Genomic DNA, 15951 nt, shown 5'->3' on the forward strand with positions numbered 1-15951 from the left:
TTTTTTAAAGAGAAAATCATTTTCTTAAATTTAAGCATAAATTTTCTTTGACCAATAAAACATTTTTCGTTTACTTAATTTCATAAGCGATTCAAAAGCAAAAAAAAAAAAAAAAAAAAAAAAAAGACAATGCTGTGGAAAATGTTTTATCAGAAACTATTTTCCGTGAATTCTAATCGAGGGAATACTGTACTGTTCAAAAGTCATCTAGTATCATAATCTTCTGCCTCCAAAGTCCCTCACAAATGTTGTGTTCTGCTTGCCTATGAGGCCTGCTAAACACAATGCGGCATTGAACTTAGCTGACACTTTGTTTGTTTTGCGAAAAATAAATAATTTTGATATTTGAAATAATCAATCAATGAAAAGTATTTCACTGTCAATAACAATTTATGTCTAAATATTTATGGATGATGAAAATATTTTCCATTTATTGATTTTTGCATGTGATAGAGGCGATGTAGCGTTATGTGCCACTTTAGCGAATTGTTCGCTTATTTCCCCTCGTATCATTGCAATATTTGGCACAAAAAGGTTTATTCATTTTGCGGAAAATGAATAATTTTGAGAATTTTTTTAAATAATCATTTGTACCGTTCATAAAATGAATGAATAAAAACTATTTTTTCCATCCACGAAAATGGTTGAATATAAATTGTTGTTGAAAATGAATATATTTCTAACTGATTAATTATTTCAAGTGATATAAGTGATCGTCTTTAGGATAATGTTTTTGAAAGAATTCATTTTCTGAGAAATAATTAGAGGCTTACTCTAATATGTTCTCACGCTACCCCATAGTTTCAATGAAGCATTAAGGCTCCGTCTACATTGAGCATTTTCCGAGGGCCACAATTTAAAATCAACTCGAAGTTCTCGGATAGAGCCGCCGGTTCACTACATAAAACAGAAAAATCGAGTCGGTCAAGGCCGATTTCTCCAATTTTTTATCCAGGAGTTCATCGGTCCGTGTATGAATTAAATTTGGAAATTAGGTTCCGAATTGAAGCAGGTCAAATTGGAGAGGGACTGGGAACAGGTGATGATGAATCCATAACATCAACACACGCATGGTTTATGTTTATCCATCAACCCATTGGGACAGTAGGAAAAAGCAAATGGTCCATGGTTGGTGCTGGTGCTGGTGCTGGCAAAGGATATAAAAAGCCGACCTCAAATCAAGCCCACTACGCACCAATATTCCGTTCCATCGCACCCAAATATAAATGTACATGTATATAATATATTAGTTATGCGCTGCCCACAAAACAATAAAGAGAAGAATAATGCCCCTTGGAAAAAAGAAAGAATTAAAACAAGACATATTCCAACACGAAAAGACTCATTTAAAATTATAAAAATAAGTTCTCCAAACCAAAATCGTTATGCCCCACATGACTCTAAAGTGTGAAAGCCCCAAGCCCCCATCATTGACCACTTCTCTTCTTTCTCCTCCTTTGCTCTTGTCCATTCATCTCCTAAACCACAAGAAACCAAAAATCTGCTTCTGGGCCATGGGGACTCCCTAATCTTTTATTTATTTCTCTCTTCTATATGTTCCGCCAAAATAAAATATATATTATTTTTCACTAGCAATTTATTCTTTATTCTTGGAGTACAAAATAATCATTTTAAATATTATTTTTTTTATTTTGTCATAATTCGTGTATTTAATATTCTGAAAATCGATGCTAACTACCTTAATTAGTGTTTGGAAACATTCATGAGAAGACTTCTTCAAAACTTGTCCAAAATTTCTATCGGAATGTATAATTTTTTAAGATTCTTTCTGTCGCGCTTCGTGAGTCTAATGTTATTGAAAACCGATACTAATTATTGTTGATGAGCATTCGGAAATACCCGTAATATACAAGTTTTCCCGAACTCTCCTTAATTTCATCAACCTCAATTTGTACCATAGGAGTTTGCTAAAAAAAAAAGCTTTTTAAGAATATACCGTTTTTTGTCCCAACCTTGTGAAAAGGAAAGAAGAAAGAAAAAAAAAGGAGAAGTCCGACGCGATTATTCCCCAAATCAAGAAGGCGGAAACGGGGAAAGCTGATGTTGCGTCGTACCCATTCCCCGACAGTTTCCACTCCAGCGTTTTCTCGTCTTCTCTGATTGTTTTGCTCCTCACTTTCGATTCTCCAACGATAATTTCTGGGCGGGGTGTCGGGTTGTTGGTCAACGCGGAGTCAGATCCAGATCTTTGACGATCGTTGCGTTGCGGCTCCTGATCGTTGTTGGGTTGGGGGCAGTTTTCAGCTCGGGAATCTGAAGGAACCCCTGTTTTGTGAGCGGACCCTTTATTGATTCGGAGTTCGATTCTGCTTTTGAGTTTCTTGTTCTATCGAGCGTGGCAGATCTGGGGATGGGTCATCGTCATCCCGGAGCACGCGGTTCTTGAAATATTCCAGCGTCGGGGAGCTGTAGATCTTCTTGTAGTTGGGATAGGAAGCAGTTTCTCGGGGATTTAGGAGGTGGGTTTTGATTGTTTCGATCGTTTGGAGGTTAGCATGGATTTAGATGACTTTAGGACGGTGTTGGAGAGTTCAGGGGTTGATGTCTGGACGTTCATCGACACGGCGATAACGGTGGCTTCTTTGGACAATTTCGATGAGTTGAAGAGGAGGAGGGATGGGATTGTGGAGCGGTTATATGCAGCCACTTTGTCTGCAAAGTGTGGGAGCTGTCAAACTGATGGTTTGGTGGATAGGCCTAATGGGCACATAGTCAGGGGTCCAGTCCAAGAAGAGAAGGCCAAGGGTCGTGAAGGGAAGGCGAATTCACCCTCCACGCCGCAATCGACGGACATGAATGACGAGTTGGACCCGTTTGGGGGTTTGTTCGATGATGAGCAGAAAAGGATTCTCGAAATTAAGAGGCATCTTGAGGACCCTGATCAGGTCTTGTTTCATGTTGTCTGGATAAATTTCGTATCTTCATTGTGGTTAGTTGCTTTTTTCTGTCTCTGAAGCAGAGTGTTTGATTTATTTCTATGGTGTTTGATTGGCATCTGTTTAGCAGTCTGCAGATTCCCTGGTTGAGTTGCTTCAGAGTCTAGCAGATATGGACATTACATTCCAAGCTCTGGAGGTGATTATTGTGGAATGCTTATTGGTATCGCAAAGGAAAAAAAAAAAAAAGGACGACTTTTATAAACTTTCAGTTTTGGTAGGAGTAAATTTCCTGCTTGTTGTGGTTGGTAGGAAACTGATATCGGAAGGCACGTAAACCAGTTCCGGAAGCATCCATCAAATGATGTTCGGCGACTTGTGAAGCATCTTGTTAGGTTGGGAAACCAGTACTTTGTAACTTTTGATGTTCTTGACCAAAAACTTTCCTGGTCTTTAGGCGGAGATGGAATGATTGTTTCAAGCAAGTTCTGGGCATGTCGGGATGTTGAATTTGGTTATTGTATTGCAGGAAATGGAAAGCAATTGTGGACGAATGGGTAACTGTGAATCAGCCTGGAGAAGTTGCCTCCTCCGCACTTTTGGGAGGTAAAAGATTATTCTCTATTTGAGAGAGGAAACAATTAATCATCCTATATTGCAAAGAGCAAGTGAATACAACTCTGATGATGCTATACCACAAGCTAGTTGAAAATTGTAACTTGACATTCTGGCAGCTGATGGAGACTCGCCCCAGCAGAAAGTTCCACAGAACGGTTACTCCAAGGTGAAAGAAGTGTTTCCAATATTCATTTTGGTCCTTCCTTTGTGAAAATTGATGAAACTCATTTTTCGTTTTCTGTTCTAATTCTTTGTTTTTTCCCTAGGTTCCTGAATTTGGACACTCTCCAAATCCGCAAAGTGAGTTCAGGCTTTGGAATCCGACTCAGACAATTCGGTTCATTCTAACTCTATAGCAATTGTCCTGATTAAATTATCTTGTCTGATACTGTTTTCTTCCTTTGGCTAAACACAGATGGAAGTTCTGGCTCGGAGAGAAACTATTCAGAGCCAGAAGCCAAGGCCAAGATGGTAGTGCGCAAAGAAACTCCGTCTAAACCACATCCACGAGTTTCAGCATCTGCTTCTGCACAAAATGTAATGATCCGGTTCTCTTGCCGAATTACACTTCCTAACATGATGACATGTCTGGCTTCCAAGAGATGCAACCTGTGAATAAATTTATATCAAGCTGCTCAACGAGAGGCTCATATGATATCTTGATGTGGCATAGCAAGCCATTTAGGTTTGAACAAAGTAATTGCATGTTTTAAAAGACAAGCTGCCTTAGTACGGAGAACTCGTGGGCATATGGTATATGTGCTCCGTAGAAATTTTCTCTATTAATATTGGATTGTGATATTGATCATTTTATTGGAATTTACAGAGACTGAGGGAGCAGAAGGAGAGCGGCTTTGATGCTGCGAGGCTGGCTTCAGCGAGGAAAAGGCTTCAAGCGAATTATAAAGAAGCTGAAAACGGTTGGGTTTTACTTGGAGCAGTATGAGTTTTTCTGCATCGATCTTTTCTTCTTTAAGTGGACTTGGTACTGATTCATTCTGCTTGTCTATTGTTGTATGTTCTTTGTGAAGCTAAAAAGCAAAGAACGATTCAAGTGATGGACATTCATGAGATACCAAAACCCAAGAATGCCTTCTTTGGAAAGAACAAAGCTGGTGGTTCTCAGGGGAAGCACTGGTGATATGAATGGCAGACATCACAGAAACAACAATACAAGCGAGAGAAGCTTTTTGCAGGAACTGGGAAATCTGAAACCCCTTTCTTCCTTCAAAAACTATTTTTGGGTCCTATAAATGACAACATTTTCCTCATATTTCTTCCTTATTGAGGACCGAAAAACCCAAAAACTCTGATTTAAGAAAGTATAATTTGCAGTTTGCACTGTGGCTTTCTTATGAAGTTTGTCCTGAGCCATCTGTGTAGGAGATGGGGGTTTTCCTTGAAAAGTTTGAACTTTTCCCCACAAATTTCCCAAACATTTTGCTGTTGACGGTGGCTGCTCAAGAGGGGTTCGCTGTGTTCTGAGATTGTTACTAGGCAAAGTTTCTTGGTAGACTGCCGGTCTTCTTCCCAACTTTTTCTCTGGAAAAATACTCCCCAGTTCTTGAGTCTGTTAATCGGTTGCTTTCATGGAAACAAGGTTTCAGCTCAATTTTCTTTCGATTGAAAAGGAGAAAAACTCATTTTGACTTTAGACCAAGCTGGTTACTTGCCATAGGTCCAGCAGGACTGCATGATGTCTGGGAAAAAAAGAACTGTAGAACACTGTTGTAGCTTCAATATTACGTAGCTTACACAGTTTCTGTTGTCTTCTTCCCTTATAATATATTCAGAGACATGGAAGTAAAGAGTGTATAAAGCTCAACATGTCAAATTGCAAAGCATGGTCGAGTTCTCAGCTAGCAGAGTCAGGTTTAGGAAGATCAAGATTGCATTCTTACTGATAGTTTGCTTCTCTTGAAAGCCCTTTTGGGTCTGCACAACTAAATCAAGGAGTCGATTAGTGGAAATTCATTTGAGAATTGGTTAACTTATAGAATGTCTGATAACATTCGCCTGTTTCTATCATCTACTTTTGAATTATACTTATGGCTTTCCTTCCAAATTTTGAAAATAAAAGACATTTTACGAATCTGCAAAATTACGAAAAAAAAGTCTTGTTGCATTCTATCTGTTAATATCTGGATAATTTGCCCAGTCTAGAGATATTTCAGATTAAATTAAAAGTTAAAAGAGTGAGTTCTGCAAAATTTGCTAGAATTGTCGCAGAAATAAATCAAGTTTGCCTATGTTAGTAAGGTTATAGGCCTTTTGTTTAGCTTGAATATTGGTAACTAACTGAATTTTGTTAATTAGCTTTGAAATTGAAATTCAAGTATTCTGTCATCAGCAGCATTAGCAAACAACATAAACTGCTAGTTGGAACTTGCAAGGATGATGAAACATTAGTAGTAATAATCAGTCTACCACCAGCCCGCTTTCCCGGAAGAACATGAAAGTGATAAGTTGATTTAAAATCAATGAGTCGGCCTGGCCCAGGGGCTGTCCCAAACCAAAGGAGAAAGAAGTATAGCAAACATTGAAGCTTGGTTTTTGGGTTGCCTCAAAATTTCTATGAGCACGACCAGTCGGTTCGGCCCAAGAAAACAGACGGTGAACGCTAGTTTCCCTTCCCCCGTTGAAAATTAGAAGAGGGTGATTGAGGTCGACTGGCATTGATTTTCTCCGGACGTTATCATATATAAGTCTCGTATTTGTTACGGAGCGTCTTAAGTTTTATTACGCTAGCTCATTGCGCATGCAAAGTGTAGAACTACACCTGGGGGGTGATGCTTAATCTCAAGAGACATGGTCTTGTCGATCATTTCAGCTTATTTGATGAATTATTATAAGTTGGGCCCAGATGACAGTGCGCTACAAATGGATGCATCACATAAAATGTTGACGACATACGTTTTTGATTCGAGAAAATATCAAAAACGTATCTGACTTTTCACCTCTATTATGGTGTGTCCTAGACGAGAATGAAAGTTGTGAGCAGATATACGGCTAATCTAAAAGTGAAGCATCGGGAACTGATAGTGACTACCAAGATACCCAAGAGGCACTTCAAATATGACACTTTGTTTCATAAAAAAGTAACGTGACTTTACAACCTTTTGTCAATGTAGATCTTGGTGATGACATGGACAATTGGAAGAGCACATGAGGTTGTGATTTGTCAATGTAGATCTTGGTGACTTTACAAGGTTTTCTATGCCCTAGACTTTATGTGGATGACATGTTGATTGGTGGGCATGATGCTAAGAAGATCAAGATTTTTAAAAATGAGTAGAGTAAACCTTTTGCAATGAAGGACCTTCTCCCGGTCAAGCAAATCATTGACATGAGAATTACTCATGACACTTCAGCTATCTCAAGAGAAGTTCATCGAAAATATGCTAAAAAAATTTAACATGAGCACATATAAACCGGTAAGTACTCCACTTGTAGGCCATTTTAAGTTAAGTAGTAATGAGTGTCCTACAAGTGAAAAAGAGAAGATAAATTGATGTATGCTATGATTTGTACATGACTTGATATTGCTTATACAATTGGTGTTGTGAGTAGGTTTCTCACAAATCTAGGTAAAGAGCATTAGACTATTGTTAAATGGATTTTGAGGTATCTTAGAGGCAATTCTAGATTTTGCTTGTGTCATGGAAATGTGAAGCCTAAGTTGAGGGTCACTCGGATGTAGACTACGCTGACAATGTTGATTCACGAAAATCTATATCGAGTTACATGATTACCTTTGCAGAGAAAGCTATTTCATGGAAATCAAGATTGCAAAATTGTGTTGCCTTGTCTAATTGAAGAGGAGTACATTGCTATCACCGAAGGAGATAAAGAACTCTTGTGATGCAGAAATTCATGTTAGAGTTGGGCTTAAAGTAAGAAAATTTGTCATGCATTATCATAGCATAAGTGCTATTTATCTTAACAAAAATCTAGTGTTGCATTCAAGATCGAACCATATTGATGTGAAGTATCATTGGATCTAAGAGAAATTAGAAGAGAAGTTCTTCCTACTTGAGAAAAAGTCCACATCGACAATAATGGATCCAATATGATAACAAAGCCTTGCCCATAATGAAACTTGACTATTGTAAGAGGAAAGTGGGCATGATGAATCTTCCCACATGAGGCGGAGAGGGAAATTTGTTGGCAGGGTTTCCCTCTAGTGGGGCCTAGCTGACATTAAATAAAAGAAAAAGAAAGAGTCAAAAAGTAAAAAATGAATGAGAGAGAGAGATGGCTTCCTGCAAGTGAGTGTGCTTGAGGGCAAGAGAGAGAGAGAGTGTGTATGTCTTTCACCGAGAAGAACATGGAGAAGAGGGGAAAGAGGGTTGCAAATTTGTGGTCCCGATTTGAAGGCCAAACATTAATGAAATTAGCTCAAATTTGAGTATGTTGTTCATGAGATTGAGGACTATGAGTTGATTGATTTAAGTTTGATTACACTAGCTCATTGCACATGCAAAGCATTTAACTACACGTTTTGTGGGTGATGCTGAGATGTGGTCTTTTTGATCATTTTAGCTTATTTGATGAGATAATATAAACTGGGCCTGGATGACAGTGTGCTATAAATGAATGCATCACATAAAATTTTGATGCCATGCCTTTTTTATTCAAGAAAATATCAAAAAATGTATTTCACTTTCCACCTCTATTATGGTGTGTCTTAGACAAGATGTAGCTCAAGCAATGAAAGTTATGAGTGGATATATGGTTGATCCAAGAATGAAGTATTAGGATCCGATATTGGCCACTAAGATGCTTGAGAGGCACTTTAGATATGGCACTTTGTTTCATAAAAGAACAATGTGACTTTACAAGAATTCGTTGATTTGTAGATCTTGGTGATGACATGGACAATTGGGAAAGCACATCAAGTTATCTTTTTATCTTAGAGCGTACTACAGTTAGTTAAATATCTAGACTTCAAAGGTCCATCTCGATCATTGAAGCAGATTATGATGCTACATTTGAAACTTGTAAGTAGATGATTTGATTAAAGAAATTTTTGAAGGAGATAGGCAAGGAGAATAATAGCCATGTTCCTTTCAATAATAGTTAAGTAATATTTATCTTGTAAAGAATCTGGTATTTCATTTAAGGAGAAAGCATATTTAGTTGAAGTGTAACCATGTTTGCCAGTTTATAGATCATAGGATATTGTTATTGAAGAAAATCCTTCGTGTGAATAATTAAGCAAATATGTTAACCGATGTTTCCACTAAGAAATTAGATTGTGCACTGTCTCAGTCGACCTCCATAGTTAGCAATGAGAGGTGTCATTGTACCAGGACGATTTGGCATACAAATCGAGTGAAGACTATGGAAACTATTGATATTTTGAAAATTTGCCTCAAAATAAGAGATTGATGGAGTTGTGGTATCTGATAGAGAAAATTACCATCAAAACTGAAACCCAAATCTCACAGATCCAACTTCACTATGAATTGGTGGGAGGTGCCACTTTTGCTTGTAAGGTCGCGAGTTATAAAAGGGTATACATGTAATCTATAATGAGTTTCAATGCCCCAGAATCTTGTTATATAGAGGTTATCTCTTTTGTAATTGTAATTCAATATCAATAATGAAAAGACAACTTAGTGCAACATGTTTTTCACTATCTAATGTTGAAGGGTTTTCCATGTAAATGATTGGGAAAAAGCTACCAAAAATCTTAAATTATTTATGTGACACATTTATTTCAAACTTTCTTGTGTCTCAAAAAATCCTAAACTTATACCCGTGTAACACATTTACCCTAGTTTACTTTTTTATGAAATTAAAAACTCTAAACTTAAACATTTATCCTAAATTTTAAGGTAAATATTTTGCACATATACAAATTTAGGATTTTTAGGATAAATGTGTTATATTAGTACAAGTTTAAGATAAATGCATCACATAAGTACAAGTTTTGGACTTTTTTTTAGTCACAAAATAATAATTTGGGATAAATGTGACATAATTGGCATAATTTAAGATTTTTGGTGGCTTTTTTCTTTAAATAATTTGTATATCTTTTTTCTGATTTTTTTTTTCTCATTTACATTTATGGTTCCTAACAAGTTGAGCTCACGTAAGACGGTATCTAGCTATAAGAGGACAACAAATTTGCCACTCAAAAAATAGCCACCAGAAGATAAGAGACTCCTTATCCTATTAAGCTTCAGTACAAGGACTTCGATTTTTTTTTTTCCCTCATTTGCTAATTTTAAGCTTGGTCCTCATTAAGGAGTTTTTCTCGAGGGGTTTGGCATTCATTTAGATATTAAAGTACTAGAGCACTTTGGGCCCATTAATTTCATCAGACCCGCTTGAGTTGTTGAGAATTGGAAATTGCGACATCTTTTTTCACTCAAAATTCCAGCAAAAACGTCAATATTTGGGTCAAATTCGCAGATTGACTAAATGTCTTATGTTGACCCTTCGTTAGTTCAGTCCAATTTGTATTCTAGCTCTGTACAAGACACTGTTGGATGAAAATTCAAATAGGATAAAGTCTATGCTTGCCGGGGGTGTCAATAGTTCGGTTCACTTTGAGTTTTAAAATCCGAATTGAACCGAACTGTTTGGGTGTGTATTAGCTTTGAACAAATTGCAGCACTTGGTTTAGTTTTTCAGTTTTCATTTCTATAATATTAAAAAGAGGTATAATGATAAATGAGAGATTGCGTAAATTGTAATATTAAGAAGATGGACGATTTTCAGTCTGGTTTAGTAAAATGATTATTTTATTATTATCCAATTTTTTTTTTTGAACCAAACTGAAAATATATGGAAATTCGATTTAGTTTGATTTGTTTATATACCCCTGAATTGCTTGCGCATTTGCTTTCGTAATGGCATATCAAGTTATGTCACCAGAAGAAATTTGAAAGGGAAGATTTTGTTTTAATGGTGTATTTTACATCTAGAAGCAAAAACACGTGCATTTAGACCTTGCACCCCCATAGTTTAGCAAAAATTCTAGACAAGTGGAAAAATCGAACTGCAGCTGTGATATTCATTCACTGACGTTTCCATAGCATACGTAAGGAGGTACGTATCTATCAAAAGGACAACAAAACCTTCTCGCAAGATAAATAGGGACCATGGTATAAGTGACTCCTCATCCCAATTCAGAACAACAACACGCGACGACCGATCAATAGATGGAGGAGGTGATGATAGTGGGCGCCGGCATCGCGGGGGTGGCGACGGCGGTTGCCCTCAGGAAGGTCGGCATCCGAGCGCTCGTCCTTGAGAGATCGAAGGAGCTGCGAGTGACCGGTGCAGCTCTCAGTCTCCAGCCTAATGCGTGGCTCGCTCTCGACGCGCTCGGGGTTTCGGGCAAGCTCGCACCCCTCTACGATCCTATCCCCACGTAAACGTCCTTGTTTGCTCTTTCTACATGAACACCAACGTCTGATTACTGTGGAACTACTGATTTTTTGGTACTTGTCTATTAGGGGATACGTGACTGATGTCCAGACTAAATCGATTCAAGAAGTGCATTTTGCTGCAAATAACCGGTAAATCTCAAGTTCATCTCATGTTTTCTACCTTCCTTTTCATCACGACTAAATCGATTCAAGAAGTGCATTTTGCTGCAAATAACCGGTAAATCTCAAGTTCATCTCATGTTTTCTACCTTCCTTTTCATCATCACTTGCTTCCTTAGTTTACTGGTTTAATGTTTTAGATCAATCAATTTCTTGTAATCCTCTACTAATTATTTTTCATTCGCTCAAAATGATACAAATGATTGTCAGAATTATACCTTCAATAGGACAAATAACTCCTATTTTCACAGCTCAATTTTTAAGAAGATCACCAATTAATCAAGTTTGATTGTTAAAGCTCTTTTTGTCAGATAAAATTGGATAATCTTATTCAATAAATTTTATGCAGTGTTTTTCATATGCTAATCAGAGGTGTTAACAGTTCTGTTTGGATATGCATTAACTTTAAACCGAATCATTAACTGAACTAAACCGAACCATATATAACCCGAACCAAAGACTCGGTTTGGTTTGGCTCAATTCGGTTTTTGATCTTCTTTTTTTTTTTCGTAATATTAAGAAGAGGTTTAATGACAAAAGAGAGATTCTGTAAATTATAATATTAAAAAGAAAGGCTATTTTCAGTTTGGTTCGGTCAACCAAGCTGGAATAAAAAAATGGTTATTATTTTTTTATAATCCGAACTAAAACCGGAATCGAACTGAGGTTGCATGAAAATTCCATTCAGTTTGATTCGTTTTTAGTTTCGGTTGGATTCTTATACATATTGTTAATGATAGAGAACCATGCCTTATGCATTAAGCAGAAATGGAGCCCTAACAAGGTCGGTTCACCGAAAGGTCTTGTTGGAAGTTCTGGCAGATGAGCTTCCTCCAAGTAGCATTCGATTCTCTTCAGGATAACTTCCATCAAAACCCAAGTAGAACAAGGCTCTTCATTTTGTATTGTCACGCTCGATGATGGGACCATCATAAAGGCTAAGGTAAGGTCTCTATAGTTCTCGACTACCCTTTTTTGAATCCAAATAAGTTTCGGTAACTTACCAACTTTAATTCATTGGAACTGCGATGATTTGTACATGTAGGGTGTCGTGGGATGCGATGGCGTGCACTCTATCGTGGCCAATTGTCTAGGACTTCGCTCACCGGCCTATTCGGGCTGATGGGCAGTACGTGGGTTGTCCGTGTTCCCGGAGGGCCACGGGTTAGACGACGGCCACAAGTTTCAACAATTTGTGGATGTGGGCAAGAGGGGAGATTTTGTTACTCTCAACGATAAAGAACTGTACTGGTTCTTCCTGGGGAAGTCTCCTGCTAAAGGTACCATCAGATCTAGTTTTCACATTCTATCTTCCCTTTGTTTTGATTTTTTTTTTTTTTTTTAAAGATATCGAGTGACTCACTTTTTCTTGATATCCCACATAGAAAAGTAGCCAGATTGCTTTTAGTAGGGGAACAAAAAAGAAATAATTATAAAGAATTCATTTTTCAATTGGGGGAAATGTATATGATAACCATTGACTGATTAAAGCCGACTTTTACAAATATATTCCAATCAATATCTGCGAATTTCCTTTTTTTTTTTTTTCCAGATTCTTAACATTCGCTGGAGTACGGTGCACCTTTGATAATAACTTGCTAATCATCTTTGATCTTTTAATGTTTCAATTCATCAAGGTATGGAGAATGGAGTAAATCCAGAAACGATACAAAGGGAAGTGAGTGAAAATTTGGCAAAGGACTTCCCACCTGTGTACCACGATGTGGTCAAGCACTCCGATCTTTCGAGCTTGACATGGGCCCCCTGATGTTCCGCTATCCTTGGGACGTCCTATTTGGAAACCTAGCCAAATCAAACGTCACGGTGGCTGGAGATGCCTTGCACCCAATGACCCCCGACTTGGGCCAGGGCGGATGTTCGGCGCTCGAGGATGCGGTAGTGTTGGGTCAGCACCTTGGTGACTTGATTTGCAAGCACTGCAAACTCATGACCCAAGATATCGGATTTGCAATAGAGAGGTATGCAAAGGAGAGGAGACTGAGGGCGACGATGTTGATAACAGCGTCATACTTCTCAGGTTATATGCAACAGGATGGGTCCAGTGGAATGATGAAGTTACTGAGAGATGTTGTATTCTATAGGCTCCTCTTGTCTAGAGTAGTGAATAGAATTTCACGATATGATTGTGGGAAGCTTCCTAGTGTCTCCTCTTTGCCTTCGTGGGGATCCAAAAGCTCCACCTAATTACCACATCACTAATGGTTAATGGTCCTTTATTTTGATTTTGATAGATGTGTTGGAGATATTAGGATATTTACTTGATTCTCTATATCTCTCAAGATTATGCATATATCTTAATTGATTATACATATTGTTTGACTGATTATATTTGTGATATTATGTTTATCTTATTACTTTAAATAGTCATCCAATAAAGTCTATAAATAGACTAATGTACTATTTATCGACATATTGAAATATATTAAATTCCATCCTCCTTTCTTTCGTGCTCTTATTCTTACTTTGCTCTAATATAATGTGAGATTTAGTGAGATTGCTGCCAATTATTCTAGAAGCCGAAGCTATTAGATGGAGACTAGATATTATAATACTACCTCTTACATGTAAGGTAGGCTTGACTTCGGCCTAAGCCTAGGTGTGGAAATATATAATTGGGGTGGCAAATGGGGGCTATTAGAGTATCTCCTAAGGAAATATACTAAATTTATTAAGACTTATTTACAAATTAGTTTATCCAGCAATGTGCCTAATTGGCATTGATTCTCGAGTATTGATTGTTTAAAGGGTCAATAATAGTCTGGCATATCATTTAGTAAACTAATTATGTAAACTAGTACTGGTAAGTCTAGCATTAATTACTCTTTTCTAGTTGAGTAAGCATACCTAAGGGTTGCCATTGGGCCATGCCGGCCTGGCTTTTGTTTGAAATTAAAAGAAACTTCTTTTTCTAAGAAAACTGAAAAATCAAATCGAAGTTCAAATATTATTTGAGACTTCATGCTCGATCTCATCAAAATTTGAGATACCCATATCAAACAAAGAGAGCCCATAAAGTTTGGAAAATTAGGTTCAAATTTTGTCGGTTAACAATACTAGATGAAGAACAGATCTAAGACAACCTGAAGCGCAAAGGCATATGGGTTTCTCTAATATAAAGCTTTAAGACACTTGAGAGCTAACTTGATATTTATATCCTTGACAGACGCTTTAATTTTGAGTTTTCAAAACGCAAGAGAATTTTGTTCAAGTGGTGAACTTACGAGTCTTGTATCCAATAAAAGAAGGCCATGCTAAGTGGTCTTGCAAATGAAATTTTAATGGATAATATTTATCGTATATTGTTTGAATTTCTACTGCATTTATGTTTAGGGCTCCACCTTTATTAGGAAGAAATTATCTTAACTCATTGTTGAATATGTTAAAATATTAAATAATAAATCACGCATTTATTTAAAGGTTAAAATTATAGAAAGTTAACAATAATTTTACAAAATCTTATAATAACATATTGAAAGTGATATGTCTATTCTCCAAGAGATTTTTCATGAATATTTAATACTTGTCCGAGTTTCCTAAGGTCAAATGGTGGGACCCGTTCCATTCTGGACCATTTTGCCCTATGCTATCTTAATAATTCCATAAGTACAAAACCATGAGTCATTCGGACAAAGTTGGGTGAAGCTGACTGATCAATAGAGCATGGTTGGTGTTGTCTCTCTTGCTTTTCAACCATGTGGTGTGCTCCAGACGAGCAATTATTGGAATAAAATCAATCACCTTCTTGCTTCCTTTAAAGTATTAAATTTTCCTTTCCACTTTCTTCTTTGTTTATTCCTTATCTCTATTTCTCGCTGACAACTTTTGTGTTTGTTCCATTCAGCTTTCTCATCAATGCTTATAAAAAATTCCAGTAGCTATGAAAATATAATAGATGAGTTTATGTGTGAGGTCCATATTCTATTCGAGATTCAAGTGTTCCAATTTAAAAGGAAAAAAAAAGATCATACTGCAAGTCTTGAAATTTTTTTAACTAATCAAAATGTAAAAGTGAAAATCGAGCAGAAATTTGAGTAAAAAGAAATCTCTACCAATATGCTTTTCTCTCCTAAATTTAAGGAAAAATTCTAAATAAGAACCTGAAATACCATCATTTTATTAAATAAGGGCACAAAATGGATCTCGTAACAAATAAGAGCTTGAAGTGGCTATATAATTGTTTCAAATAAATGCATGATGTAACTGTGGTTGTTTCAAATAAGAGCTAGACCTTGCCAGTCACTGACCAACTAAATATTCCGATTGATCCAAGGACTATTTTGTCCATATACAATTTAAATTTTAAATTACTTTTTATTTTATTTTATTTTCCTTTCTAACAAGAGCTTGGCCACCCTCGTCGGCTGCTAGTAAGGGCCAGTAAGCCCTTGCTGATCGCAAGCAAGGCCACCCTTGCCAAATCTGGTGAGGTTCGGTTTCGCTTGGGGCTAGTGAGGGCTTGCTAGCCCTTGGTGAGGATTGGCCTTACTTGGGGCCGGGAAGGGAGGCCTCCCCCACCCCAGGCGAGGTCACCTTGCCAGCCGCTAGCGAGGCAACCTTGCCCAGATCTGGCGAGGATTGACCTCACCGATGGCCATGAGGATGGCCTCCCCTAGGGTGAGGGTCACTTCGCCTAGGCGAGACGTCACTTTTTGGCTACTAGCGAAGCCCCCCTTGCCCAAATCTAGTGAAGGCCAGCATCGCGGCCTCCCCTAGGGCAAGGCCGTCCCTTGGCTGTGGCTAGCGAGGGCCACGATGGGGGTGGCCCTTACTAGATTAGGCCAAGGTGACCTTGCCTAGCCCTCTCTGGGCATCGCCAGTGGTAAGAAGAAGAAAGAAAAACTAGAAAAAGGAAA

The 15951-nt window shown here is 37.6% G+C and overlaps 2 protein-coding genes across 3 annotated transcripts; both read left to right on the plus strand.

The window, feature by feature from the left end:
• Nucleotides 1–1987: 1987 nt before the first annotated feature.
• Nucleotides 1988–5511, plus strand: LOC104418165 (probable mediator of RNA polymerase II transcription subunit 26c). Of its 2 annotated transcripts, none has more exons than XM_010029416.3 (9): nucleotides 1988–2906; nucleotides 3025–3096; nucleotides 3210–3292; nucleotides 3427–3503; nucleotides 3632–3681; nucleotides 3782–3815; nucleotides 3931–4052; nucleotides 4342–4435; nucleotides 4547–5511. In XM_010029416.3, exons 1-9 carry the CDS (start codon nucleotides 2517–2519, stop codon nucleotides 4654–4656), a joined length of 1032 nt encoding a protein of 343 aa, XP_010027718.1. In that variant the 5' UTR covers nucleotides 1988–2516; the 3' UTR covers nucleotides 4657–5511. The 2 variants fall into 2 exon arrangements, with proteins under 2 accessions (XP_010027718.1, XP_010027719.1); XM_010029417.3 differs by having other exon boundaries at nucleotides 1989–2906; nucleotides 3028–3096.
• Nucleotides 5512–10687: 5176 nt separating this feature from the next.
• LOC120288355 (monooxygenase 3-like) lies at nucleotides 10688–13282 on the plus strand. The gene is made up of 5 exons (XM_039302294.1): nucleotides 10688–10899; nucleotides 10985–11047; nucleotides 11844–11914; nucleotides 12208–12357; nucleotides 12777–13282. The coding sequence occupies exons 1-5, from the start codon at nucleotides 10688–10690 to the stop codon at nucleotides 13280–13282; spliced, it is 1002 nt and encodes a 333-aa protein (XP_039158228.1).
• Nucleotides 13283–15951: the final 2669 nt, after the last annotated feature.

This window comes from Eucalyptus grandis, chromosome 9 (genome assembly GCF_016545825.1).
Source record: "Eucalyptus grandis isolate ANBG69807.140 chromosome 9, ASM1654582v1, whole genome shotgun sequence".
In the NCBI taxonomy this organism is placed as follows: domain Eukaryota; kingdom Viridiplantae; phylum Streptophyta; class Magnoliopsida; order Myrtales; family Myrtaceae; genus Eucalyptus; species Eucalyptus grandis.